Source organism: Brassica oleracea, chromosome C3 (assembly GCF_000695525.1).
Source record: "Brassica oleracea var. oleracea cultivar TO1000 chromosome C3, BOL, whole genome shotgun sequence".
Lineage (NCBI taxonomy): Eukaryota > Viridiplantae > Streptophyta > Magnoliopsida > Brassicales > Brassicaceae > Brassica > Brassica oleracea.
The window spans coordinates 62,676,600-62,689,270 of NC_027750.1; the positions used below are offsets into that span (position 1 = coordinate 62,676,600).

General features: G+C 35.8%; 3 protein-coding genes and 1 pseudogene across 3 annotated transcripts in view; 2 read left to right on the forward strand and 2 right to left on the reverse strand.

Annotated features, from left to right (window-relative positions):
• The window catches only part of LOC106331189, a 4,461-nt gene extending 2,196 nt beyond the window's left edge, over window positions 1-2,265 (forward strand). The window contains exons 2-3 of the mRNA XM_013769512.1: window positions 6-617; window positions 1,329-2,265. Coding sequence (XP_013624966.1) covers window positions 6-617; window positions 1,329-2,265 — 1,549 coding nt within the window. The remainder of the gene's footprint in view (window positions 1-5; window positions 618-1,328) is intronic.
• Window positions 2,266-3,343: 1,078 nt separating this feature from the next.
• LOC106331191 (pentatricopeptide repeat-containing protein At1g52620) lies at window positions 3,344-4,197 on the reverse strand (the record flags this gene model as incomplete). The annotated part of the gene is given in 4 exon segments (XM_013769513.1): window positions 3,344-3,408; window positions 3,411-3,565; window positions 3,567-3,742; window positions 4,036-4,197. Coding segments are annotated over 4 exon segments (558 nt in total), but the record flags the coding sequence as incomplete, so codon positions are not given.
• A 1,690-nt stretch (window positions 4,198-5,887) lies between these two features.
• LOC106334099 lies at window positions 5,888-8,928 on the reverse strand (annotated as a pseudogene).
• An 863-nt stretch (window positions 8,929-9,791) lies between these two features.
• On the forward strand, window positions 9,792-11,944 carry LOC106331192 (probable WRKY transcription factor 10). The gene is made up of 6 exons (XM_013769514.1): window positions 9,792-9,839; window positions 10,098-10,236; window positions 10,320-10,435; window positions 10,988-11,175; window positions 11,278-11,433; window positions 11,518-11,944. The coding sequence occupies exons 1-6, from the start codon at window positions 9,792-9,794 to the stop codon at window positions 11,942-11,944; spliced, it is 1,074 nt and encodes a 357-aa protein (XP_013624968.1).
• Window positions 11,945-12,671: the final 727 nt, after the last annotated feature.

The following is a 12,671-nucleotide window of genomic DNA, read 5'->3' on the forward strand; positions in this document are numbered from 1 at the left end:
TTCAGCACCACACTTGACGCACATCTGGGTCACTTGCGTGATGTACTACTGGCTCTGCGCAAAGAGCAGTTATACATTGCTAAACACAAGTGTGAGTTTGGAGCATCTGAAGTCTTGTTTTTGGGTTATGTCGTGTCATCTACGGGCTTAAGGTTGGATCCGCAGAAGGTAGAAGCCGTCGCATCATGGCCTACACCGACCACGATTTCCGAAGTCCGAAGCTTCCATGGCCTCGCGTCTTTTTATCGGCGTTTTATACACAATTTCAGTGCTATAATGGCCTCAATCATAGATTGTATGAAGGGCGAGTCATTTACTTGGACCGCGGAGGCGTCGATGGCATTCTCCACCATTAAAGTTAAGCTTACTACAGCTCCTATTTTAGTGCTGCCCGATTTTGATTCTCCTTTTGAACTACACTGCGATGCATCAAAATTAGGCATCGGAGCACTACTCAGTCAGCATGGACGACTTGTGGCGTTTTACAGCGAAAAGGTGGTGGGAGCTCGCGGACACTACGACGTCAAATTCTATGCAATTGTTCAAGCCATCAAGCATTGGCGACACTATCTGGCGCATAAAGAGTTTATCTTATTCACGGATCATGTGGCCTTAAAGTATTTAGGGTCACAGGATAAAATTTCTTATCGCCATGCTTTGTGGACTGCTTATTTGCAGCAATTTACGTTTGTTATCAAGCACCAATCTGGTAACTTAATAAAGTTTCTGATGCCTTAAGCCGACGTCACGCCTTGGTCTCCACGTTACGCGTTTCCGTTTGAGGGTTCGAGTGATTTGCGGATTTGTACTCAACGGACCCGTACTTCTCATCGGTCTGGATGGATCTGACTCATGGGGTTCGATCAGATTTCTCTTTTGTGGATGGGTTCATCTTCAAAGACAATCGCGTCTGCGTCCCGACGTGCAGTTTACGGTTACAGATTATCCAGGAATTGCATAACGAGGGACATGTTGGTCGAGATCGAACTCTGAAGCTTGTTACCGATTCCTATTTTTGGCCGACATTGAGACGCGACGTGGAAAGATTTGTGTCACGTTTTACGACTTGTCAGCGCGGAAAGGGACATGCCTCCAATGCTGGTTTGTACTTACCTCTGCCAATATTAGAATTCCTAAAACCGACAGAATAAAGGAAACCAAATCATTCTTGGAAAAGGAATGCAAAGCTTAACTAAAAAGGCAATAAGGAAATAAGAAAACCAAAACCTAAGGGGAATACGATGTACGCTACATCAGGTCCCCTCCCATACGAGCGATTCGTCCACGAATCCAGAAAGGATGTGATCATCAGGTTCGTATTTGAAAAGGTGCTTAACGTTGAAGACGTCGGCTGTACCGACGCATCCGTGGAGCGACATCAGCATGGACTTTGTTCTTGGTTTGCGGCGGACTCAACGTGGGAACGATTCAATCTTTGTCTTCGTTGATCGTTTCTCCAAGATGGTTCACTTCATTTTGTGTCGAAAGACGACGGATGCGGTTCAAGTTGCTCTATTGTTCTTTCGCGAAGTCTATAGGTTGCATGGTCTGCCGCATTCCATAGTTTCTGATCGCGATTCGCGGTTCATTAGTCATTTTTGGAGGTCGCTTTGGAAGTTTTTTAAAAAAGGTTTGGATATGAGCTCTGCGTACCATCCTCAAACTGATGGTCAAACTGAAGTTGTCAATCGCTCTTTGGGTAACATTTTGCGGTGTCTGGTGGGTGATAACCTCAGGTCTTGGGATTCTTTACTTTGTCAAGCGGAGTTTGCCCACAACCATGCACACAACAGGTCACTGGGCTTCAGTCCTTTTAAAGTCATCTATGGGATCGTCCCTCACGGGCCTTTGGCTTTGTCGACATTGCCTCAACCAGGCGAGTTTCATGGCCGGGTGGTGGATCTTATTGACGAGCTTGCGGTGGTGCACGCTCGCGCCCAAGATAATCTTCAGGGCACTACTATTAAGTATAAAAGAGCCGCAGATAAGCATCGCCGCGAAGTGAATTTTCAAGTGGGTGACCAAGTGTGGGCTGTGTTAACTAAAGAACGGTTTCCTGTTGGTCAGTACAACAAGTTGAAAGCTCGGAAAATTGGTCCAGTGGAGGTTGTCGAAAGAATTAATGCGAACGCCTATCGCCTAGCTTTACCTCCCCACGTCCATACAGCCGACGTCTTCAACGTTAAGCACCTTTTCAAATACGAACCTGATGATCACATCCTTTCTGGATTCGTGGACGAATCGCTCGTATGGGAGGGGACCTGATGTAGCGTACATCGTATTCCCTTTAGGTTTTGGTTTTCTTATTTCCTTATTGCCTTTTTAGTTAAGCTTTGCATTCCTTTTCCAAGAATGATTTGGTTTCCTTTATTCTGTCGGTTTTAGGAATTCTAATAACTATATAATGTGATCTCTTAGGTTTGTGAGAGATAAACTTTTTGATTATTGATTTATAAAAACTTAGAGCTTTGTTTTAAACAACTCTTGATCCTTAGCTTCTGGGCATTCTTTGAGAATTCAACAGACTTTAAGAAGGCTTAGTTAACGGGCATTCTCAGAATTCAACGTTACCTTCGCATTATCGGTTACTAACGTTACTTCCGCTATATTACCAAGGGTACTACCACCTTTAGCAAAACTTCTTATGAGTGTGGTGTAGGTTACAACGTTAGGCACATGACCACAAGATTGCATCTCCCTGAAAGTCTCTTCAGCTCTCTTGAAATCCCCTTGGCAAGAAAATCCATTAACAAGGGATGAGTAACTCACCACGTAAACAGTCTCTTACTCATGTCTCTGAAAATCTTCATGGCGGTATCCATATCTTGTTGCTTTACATATCCGTAGATACAACCTTCACACAATCCACTCATCAACATATTGTAGATGGCAGCATCCTGGTGAAACTCCTCTAACTATCATTTTACATTTCATCCTAACTTCATCATTCATATGACCTGAAGCAACAAGACCATGGATAAAAAATTCCATAAGTAACTGTATCTGGTTTGCAACCTTTCTCAGCCATCTGCAGAAGCAACTTAGAAGCAACCTTTCTTTCCTGCTTCATCCAAAACCCCAACAGCAACTTCCAGTTTTCCTGATATGTTGCTATATCAGGCTTGCAACCATTAGCAATAATCCATTGTATACTCTCAACTACTTCAACCTTCAAATCATACCTATACTAAGCATCCATAGTATTGTTCAAAAACCTTACACCAACTATCAAGCCCATTTCTTTCGCTTCCCTTATAAGCCGATCACTCCCCCTCGAAATCCCCTTTCTTACAAAACCCATTAATCATTCTCCCAAAAGTTTCCGAAGTCGGCATACACCCTTTTAAGCGGTATACAAGTCTCTCTCACGCATTTCGTCATACACCTTCCGTGCATCTCCAAGTCTTTCACAAACAAACCCAGCAACGAGTTGCAAGCAATCACATCAGGCACATAACTTTACGATTCAACTACAGAATTATAAACCTCCACGGATTTATCCAAAGCCCCTCATTCAGCATACGCGTGAAGAACGTGGCTTAACACTTCATGAGTAACATTTGAACATCTCGTCGATGATTCTGTGTCTCGCTAAGAGCTTTAGGAAGGAAGAACAAGCGAACTCATTTGAAAAGAACTCGTCTTTTCTCTGATTCCATAGCCAATCGAAGAGCTTGACCCCGGTTTCGACGTCTTGGATTCGGTCGAAGACGAAGGGAGACATGTCTACGAGCAGGGCCGGCTGAGGAGGAGGACAAGTGGTGCGACCTGGCCATGTGTCCCCGGTATATTAATAGTTAAGGAGTCCAATTTTTCAAAAAAGTCTATATTTTTATATAAAAAATTTACAAATATAATAAATAAAATTGAAAAGAGCCCAAAAATATTTGATATGCATATAATTTTATTTTCATCATAAAATATACAAAATATTACTATTAAATTTTAAAAATATTTTAAACATTATCTGAATATAAATTTTAGAAGGTAAAAAAATTATTTTTGCCCTATGGCCCCTAACAATGTTAAGCCGGCCCTGTCGACGAGGCGGAGTTCTTCATCAAGTTTAGACCAGTTTTGCTGGGTTTTGAGGACGTTAACGTTGTCGTTCACTTGTTTTTTGAGCTTAGAATTGATCGGTGAATGTGATTGTAGAGGATTGGTGAGGAGAGGTTTGATGCGAGAGAGAAGGGCTTTTGATGTGTAATTGTTTCAATTGTCAACTGTTGTTTGATTCATAAAGGAGAGAAGTTAAAGGAAATTTTATTCTCACATAGGTGCCTGATATTAGCTTAATTAGTCAATATCTACCCCTGAAATTATATTTGTTCAGATTAACCCATTTTGTGCAGTTTGTTTCATTAGTATTATTGGGTTCTCTGTTTACAAAATTTTGATTTATTCACTTTGATTGGATAAATCTTGGAATCAGTTTGGTTAGCTATGGTCATCTGGGTTCGGATCGAATTGTTTGATTTTTCAGGTTCAACCTCCTATACGTTTTATATATGTTTAGGTATGATTTGGTTAATACCATTTTGGATTTGGTACATTTTACAATTCAATATAAAGATTATTTTGAATCCAAGTTCATTCCGGTTTGGTAAATTAATCTAGGAGATATTCTATTTTGATATATTTTTCAGATTGAATCAGATAGAAATATGGTTTTCAGTTTGAGTTTAATTCAGAATTCAGATTCAATTACAAATTAACTAATATTGATTTTAGTTGGTTAATACCTACCCATAAAATCATATTTATTCAGATTATCCCATTTGTGCAACTTGTTTCTTACTATTTTTTGTTTTTATGTTTACAGATTTTGATTTATTCGGTTTGAAAGATAAGTCTTAGAATCAATTTGTTTAGTTTTGGGAGTTTGGGTATGGATCGAACTATTTGAGTTTTCGGGTTCAGCTTTTTATGATACATTTTTGAGTTTTCTATATTTTAAGTATGGTTTGGTTAATATCGTTTTGGATTTGGGACATTTTATAACTCAGTATAAATATTATTTTGAATCCAAATTCATTTCGGTTTGGTTAGTAATCTAGGACATAGTCTATTATTATATTTTCAGATTTGATCAAATAGATTTATGGTTTTCAGTTCGAGTATAATTCAGATTTTGGATTCAGTAATAAATTAACTAATTACCTAATACTGATTTAATTAGTTAATACCAACCCCTGAAATTATAATTATTCAGATTAACCCCTTTGTGCAATTTGTTTCATTACTATTTTGGGTTTTCTGTTTACAAATTTTTATTTATTCTGGTTGAATGAATAAAACTCATAATCAATTTGTAGTCTGGGTTTTTTGGTTCGGATCAAGTTATTTGAGTTTTCAGGCATCTTATGGTATATTTGAGTTTTATATATGTTTGAATATGATTTTGTCAATACTATTTCCGATTTGTTACATTTTAGATAATATTTTTTGAATCATTTCAATTTGGTTAATAATCTATCATACATAATCTATTCTGATATGTTTTCATATCAAATACAAATATGGTTTTCAGTTTGGATTTATTTCTGATTTCAAATTCAGTTACAAATTGTACATGCCTATATTTGGTCATCTAAGGTTCTCAGACATCATAATTCATAAAAATATGGTTCTGTTTCAGATTGTCGAGCTTCGATTTAGTTTTAGTTTTTTTTTTTCCAACAAGCCTTTTCATAAGAAGCCAAACTCGATTTTAAGGTAATCTCCATGATTAAAACTTAGCACCCTGATTGTACTATTTTAAATTGGTCTAGACCACACAATGACGTCTTTTATTTTATGTTATTTTTTTTCATTGAAACAACAAAGACCAGAGGATGATAAACCAAACGTCTTGCATGCAGAGTCCATTCCTTTCCAAAAAGACTAATCAATCTTTGGACGATATAACGAGTTAACCCAATGCACCTATAAGAATATACCTTAAGAGGAACAAGAGAAGATGAAAAAAATATCCCTTACTTATTAAAGGAGGAACATTCATAGAAATAAACCTTGATCTCATGTGTTTATTACATGAGTGTCATTTCCCATGTGTCATCACCTCATGCATGCTCTCACTAACTTTTTAAAAAATCCCTCGGTGAACTAGAATAATTACGACCAAATGCCATTGGTCATATACATTATACTATATGATTACAATCCGATTTGGAAAAAAAAGGGAATTTATGACGGGCAGAATATTATATCTTTTGTAAAAGGCAACAAAATAAATTCGACATCTATCAAATCGTTTGGTTATTTGGTCAAATATTAGAGTCAAGATTCTTTTATATTTGTTTCTTTCTTAATTGTAAAACTTTCCAATTTTAAAAAATATAGACTAAAAGTTAGGGATTATTAGTACTAAATGTAAGATTAAGGCGAAAGTCATTAGATTTTGGAAGTCATGCTCAGCTACGGGTGGATAGATCATCGAAATGGTTTTCTTTAGATGCAAAAGTTAGTTGTTGTTAGTCTGTGTATTTTTTTTTCTGAACTACTATTATTTGTTTCAGCTGATGCTATAATTTGTTTTGATTTTTCAGGGAAATAAAATCCATGCATCGATTAAAAAATATTATGTACGAATATATGAAGATCTCGGTGACCATGTACGAATAAGTGATCTTCCTCACCTACCCCACTTCAATAAAATTGCATGGGTCATTTTACTTAATCACACATGAAATGGGACCATATATTGAAGTAGTTTATTATTATGTTAGAATCATAATCATAATCATAAATTTTCGGTCCGGTTATATATAACGTGGACTATAAGCTATATATATAACGTGGATTTTGCTAAATATATATAACGTGGACTATAAGCTTATTTCAGGTCCGGTTATCTGCAATGCAAAGATCTATCTTTTTTTTTTAAAATGTCATATATTCCGGTAAATATAAAAATCGTAAATATAAAAATCTATATAAGCGGACTTTGTTATGGCTTACATCATCCTAAATTTCCTATTGGTATGTTTTCTCTTCTATATAATTAAATGAAAATTGATAACAGCGAAATAATCGATTAATGTGTTCATATTGATAATATGCAGTATCTAAATATGTGTAAATCTTTTTGCCTATCCATTAGATATTTATGGTCAAGTGATAGGAGTAGGATTTCTTGAAGAATATATGATGGAACCTACGAACGGAAATAATGGTATCATCGACCACAAAATCCATTTTTTTTGTACTACACATCCCGTAAGTATTCAACATCTGTAAAAAGAAAGATATACATTTGTATAGTATCACATGGTTTGAACCCTTCTTTTTTTCTTTTACAGTAACGTCGTCATTAAGTGTGTCGCTTATGGTGCACTTGCTCATGTTTTCAATGATTTATGGAATTCTATAGATGCAGACATAGTATTATGTGTTTTACAGTGTTGGCAAATTAATTGGAGACAAGGTAATCTATTGTATTTATTGTATATACAATAGATTAATAGGAGCTGATATTATATGTATATTTTGCTAATATTTTTCATATTTCATAATAATGCCGACTTAAGAGGGTTACTAACATTGATGAGATTTTCAAAATTGTCTTCGACCCTATTGGTGTTCCAGAAATTGATGCTTTAAGATTGAGGTAATACATGCATTCACATATTTTGTTAAATAATATTTTTAAATTCTCTAGATGATCTCTTTGCTATTGCTCATAATAGGATTGCAAACGAAGACTTCTGAATGCATTATTGACAGCAGTTATTTTGTCTCTATTTTTAATTTTCTTTTGTTTTTTATTCATTGTTCCTTTTATATTTTACTAGACTATTGCTTATGTTTCATTTAATATTATATTTATAATTTACCCGCATGCAAACAAATATACAATTTAATTTTAATGGCCAACCCATATAAATTTATATTTACATACTAAAATTCCTCGCTATAATCCGTACTTTCTTTCATATATTTTTCTTACTATGCCTTTAACTTTTATTATGTCTACATATTAAAAGTTCTAATACTTTAATAATCTCCTCGCCCTCCACGCAGGGCGCGGGTTATCACCTAGTTATAGAGTATTCATCATGGATTGGATCATAGAGTGAGAACAGAGAATGTATTAACCTTGATGATAGGCTTTTCTGTCATGATTATAGTCACCCATCCAACATAAGGCAATAAGCTGAAGCAGAATAAAATATAAAACTATCTATGAGTGAGTAACTACAGATTTTGGTTTAAACACTATACAAATATGTGGTTAAAGTAAATTAATTACCCGACAGCACGACCCATTATATGATGTCGATGAAGCCAAAGCTGACCTTTAGCATAGAGAATTCTATCATCGTCAAGGTTATTGTCACCCGTAAACAATAGAAATGAAAATGTGAATGGGCTTTGAATGATAACAATATGATAAACAACTCACACTCGTTCAAATCAATAAAACCAGAACCTTTGGTCAAAATATCGATTTCTCCAGTATTTTCCCTTTTGTGAACCTGTAATGTAATGAACCCCAAAGAATCAGAATCATCTAGGTGCTATAATCTAAGCACCGGGAGATGATAATGAGGAGATCTAGACAAAAAGCTACCTTAATGACACGAGGGACCATTGGAATATCACGACCCTGACAAGAGAAGCATGAACCAAAATACAAATGAGGTGAAAGGTTCATGCAAAAGTAAGCAAAACAAAATGATGCTGAACCTCAAAATATCCCCCTACTAGGTATCATATTCACTATGAGTAAACAGAATGATGCTGAACCTCAAAATAGATTACAAGTGAGCGATCAAAGATGCTACAAATGTGAGACATTTCAATGATTTCAATTACCCACTTAAACCCAGGTTCCATGATTTCCGAGAGAACGACCACAACAAGGGATTCACTTCCAGTGGCACACATCAAAGCTTTCCATATTATCAAAGCAGACGTCACAATCATCCCTACTAGACAACAAAATAACATTTACCAAGATATTAGGGTGTCAAGTGGGTTTCTAGATGGACATTTTTGTTTCAAGACGTTGATAGTATAAACTCAAATAAAACCATGCCTAAAATATTATAAACATCGTTATAATCTTAAAATAATCAGTTACAAATAATTGGCTGAACTTAATTATTTTTAACCACAAACTATATTTTTTGGAATAAATACAATACGGGAAAAGAAAATCACAATTTTGAATAATATCATTAGCTTCTGTTTTTTTTTATATATAAAACCAGACTAAAGTATACACCCTTTTTCATAAAAACCAAAAAAGAAGTAAAAGGTAATTAAAACTTCTTTAGGAATAGCTGAAATTTGGATTACGAAAGTTTGACCACATAAAATTGTTACCAAAATGAAATGGTTGAGTTTTACTATAAGAAGACCACCTCCCTTCTATGCAACACACACATTACCTAGTTTCCTTTGAAGAAAACGGGTTTTTCCTTTACATCTATAAAATAAATTATTCATTACTATGCTTATTATTTAAAATCTCCCAAATTATATCACCTTTACTGCTTTACATTATATTGCTTGTATTCTATATAGTTATTCTGTTTTCAACGATCTTTTTGTTTTTGTGTGGTTTTTGTTGATATTTCAAGGTTTTCTCCCCAACAAAAATGAGTGATTGTGATGGAAACTTTATGGATGATTTTTCTCCGCTGACCAGTCCTAGAATAAGAGACGCATTAGCAATGCTGGATCAAAACGATAATGGTCTAAATTCGATCAGCGAGACCTTCCCCCAAACCAACATATCGCCTGATCCTTAGTCTGAACAAAGATCTGGTGGTCTCCGCGACAGAATGGCTGCAAAACTAGGATTTGATATTCCACCGCTCGAGCTAGGGAGGGTCAGTCCACTGCTAATCTTTTCAGTAACCCGATTCTTGTTCCTTCTCCTATCCTCGTAATTTCTCCAGGATTCAGTCTCTCTCCATTTTTGCAATCTCCAAATATGCTGTCTAACTCTTCTTCACAGCTAAGTAACAATGTCTTTAATTAGTTAAAGATTGATCTCTTACACGTGATATATATTATTGTCTCCAAAAATAATATTAATATATGATAAACCTAACTGTTTTTTGCCTTTGTGTAATTTATGTTTCCAGATTATCCCTCCGTGTCCACTCCCTAATGACGCGCCTCCTGAGACGGTGGAAAGTTCTGGTGACGTCCATGCAATGATGATTATATCCAACAACAATCTTCCTCATCAGCCTATCGACGTTCATCTGCCTCCTCAAGGAGGTAATAGAGTTTCTAGTGTCTCGAGTTTGCTTCAGTTTAGATTTTCTGAATATTAATATTGTTGTTTTTTACATGTAAAACAGGCTCTGATGATATTCCAACGGAAAATTCTGTTTATATCACATCTCATGAATCTAATGCTGATCCCATTGATGCTCCTTTAGTCCGTTCTTTTGATTCTGAAGTTGTTGCCAGAGCCGTGCTTTACATATAACAAAAGAGGCGGCTGCCTTAGGCCCCCATGTAGCATCAGGAATTTTAGGGCCCCATTTTTAATTTTTACTTGGTTTACTAATCAAAGCAGAGTGCATTTAACTTCATAATTTGGTCAATTACTTACATTATATTGATAATAATTTGTACAAATCTGTTTAGAGTAAAATGTTTCCCTTTCAGATTTTACTTGTTTTATGCATTATGAACTTATTCATTATCCTAATTTTTGTTTTTGTTTGGTTTTGTTTTTGTTTTCTTGGTTATGGTTGTTCATATAGATTTCACCAAATATATATTTCTTAACTTATTTACATTATTATATTTTCCGAATTGATTTATAATTATACAATTTTTTTATCACTTTCATTAATAGTTTTTAATATCGAATAATAATATTATATATTTATATATTTCCAATATATTATATATTCTATAACAATTATATTTTTAACAAATACATATTTTCAATAGGTTAATAAGATGACATTTTATATGAAAATTTGAAATAAAATTACGTTAATAGATATTGCCTTAGGCCCCGAAAACCCTGAGCACGGCACTGGTTGTTGTTGAAGCTGATGTTATGAACCCCATCTCTCTTGAAAGTGGTAGCAAAGATAATGACAAGGAGAGAGAATACAACCAAGAGGAAGACAAAGTCGAAGATCACAACGTTGTTGTAGAACCTCCAACCCGAAAGAGAAAGTCCCAAGTCAACACTGAGTAATCAATATATATATACAATAATAATACTTTATATCTTAATTAAATTCATATTGATATGTTTAATAATAAAATTAACCTGAATTACATAATTTCTCGCAGGGAAAATATGGTATCAAACATTATTGGAGTCACAAGACCAAAAAACAAGACCCAAAGTGTCATAATTCAGGTTGAAAGCGTAGAAGACTATCCTGACGATGGTTTTCGCTGGAGAAAATATGGTCAAAAAGTTGTCACCGGAAATGCAAATCCAAGGTTATATATTTCTTTCACTTCAAAATTACTCAGGCATTTTGGCAAAATATTATATATTTATTTTGGTGTAACTGGTAATCGCAGGAGTGACTACAGATGCACATACACTGGGTGTGAGGTGAAGAAACTTGTAGAGAAAAGCGTAGACAATGTGAAGTTAGTGGTGGCTACATACGACGGGATACATGAGCACGTTCCACCACCTGAATGCATAAGCAAATCCAGTACAAAGAATCAATCCGGTTCGTCAATGTCTCAAGATCCTAGCATGCAAACCCTTGGGTTAGGTATGTTGCCTTCTTGCGTTTCGACCTCTCAGCTTTTGCCGTCTCCCTTGGCCCCACAAATGGATATGATGCAAAACTATATGGATGGAGTCTCTAAGCTGCCAAGTTTACCGGCTAACAGGAATCATGGTGTTATGAACCGGAATGATGAACCGAAGATTGATCTTGTGATACCCGACGGTGCAGAGGGTATTCAAGGAGATAAGGGAGCGACTATTTCGTAACTGGTATCAACCTTTAGATGGGGAAACATGAACAAAAAGATAAAAAAGAAGGACGTAAATGTTATAGATCATGGAGTGGATTGTCATTAACCAGGCTCGGACCGAGACCGACCCAATACCTAGAAGATGGAGAGATGGCCGAAGCCTAGAGACAAGAGAAGAGAGCCGACTTCAGGAGAGAGAAAGGTGGCCACAAAGCTTGGAGAAAAGGAAACTCTTTCTTTTTCCTAGTAGAGGTAATCTTTCCATTATTATGTATTAGTAGTTTTCCTAATCCTAATGAGTTTAGGTTTTGGATACTTTCCATTTATCTTCATCTTGTAATCCTTATATACAGGAACCTCTTGATCATTAATAATAACACAGAAATATTCAGTCTCTAAACACTCTATTTACAACACGTTATCAGCACGATAGACTCCAAAACCCTGAAACAAAACCTAAACTAAAATCCGTCACACATAAACCCTAAATCAGGCGCAACTTAAAATCGATCTATCTCTCAAACCCTGAGGAACCAGACGACGAGCCACATATCAAATTGAATCTCTTGACGAGACGAATCTATCAACGCAAACCGTTTGTCGATCCGATCTCAGACGCGCCCACACTAGCAGAAACAATACTCGGCGCCGTCTTGGTCTTTTGGAACCCTAATCCCGAAAAACCCTAAATTGTTATTGCTTGCGTTCCAGCTTGCAAACACCCGATCAGCTAAAGCCCTTAA

Excerpts from the sequence above, each read along its gene's own strand:
- LOC106331192 (XM_013769514.1), top strand. The coding sequence starts at position 9,792 with ATGGCTGCAAAACTAGGATTTGATATTCCACCGCTCGAGCTAGGGAGG. Across the intron at positions 10,237-10,319 it reads TCATCTGCCTCCTCAAGGAG|GCTCTGATGATATTCCAACG; the intron begins GTAATAGAGTTT and ends CATGTAAAACAG. Across the intron at positions 10,436-10,987 it reads CTGAAGTTGTTGCCAGAGCC|GCCCCGAAAACCCTGAGCAC; the intron begins GTGCTTTACATA and ends ATATTGCCTTAG.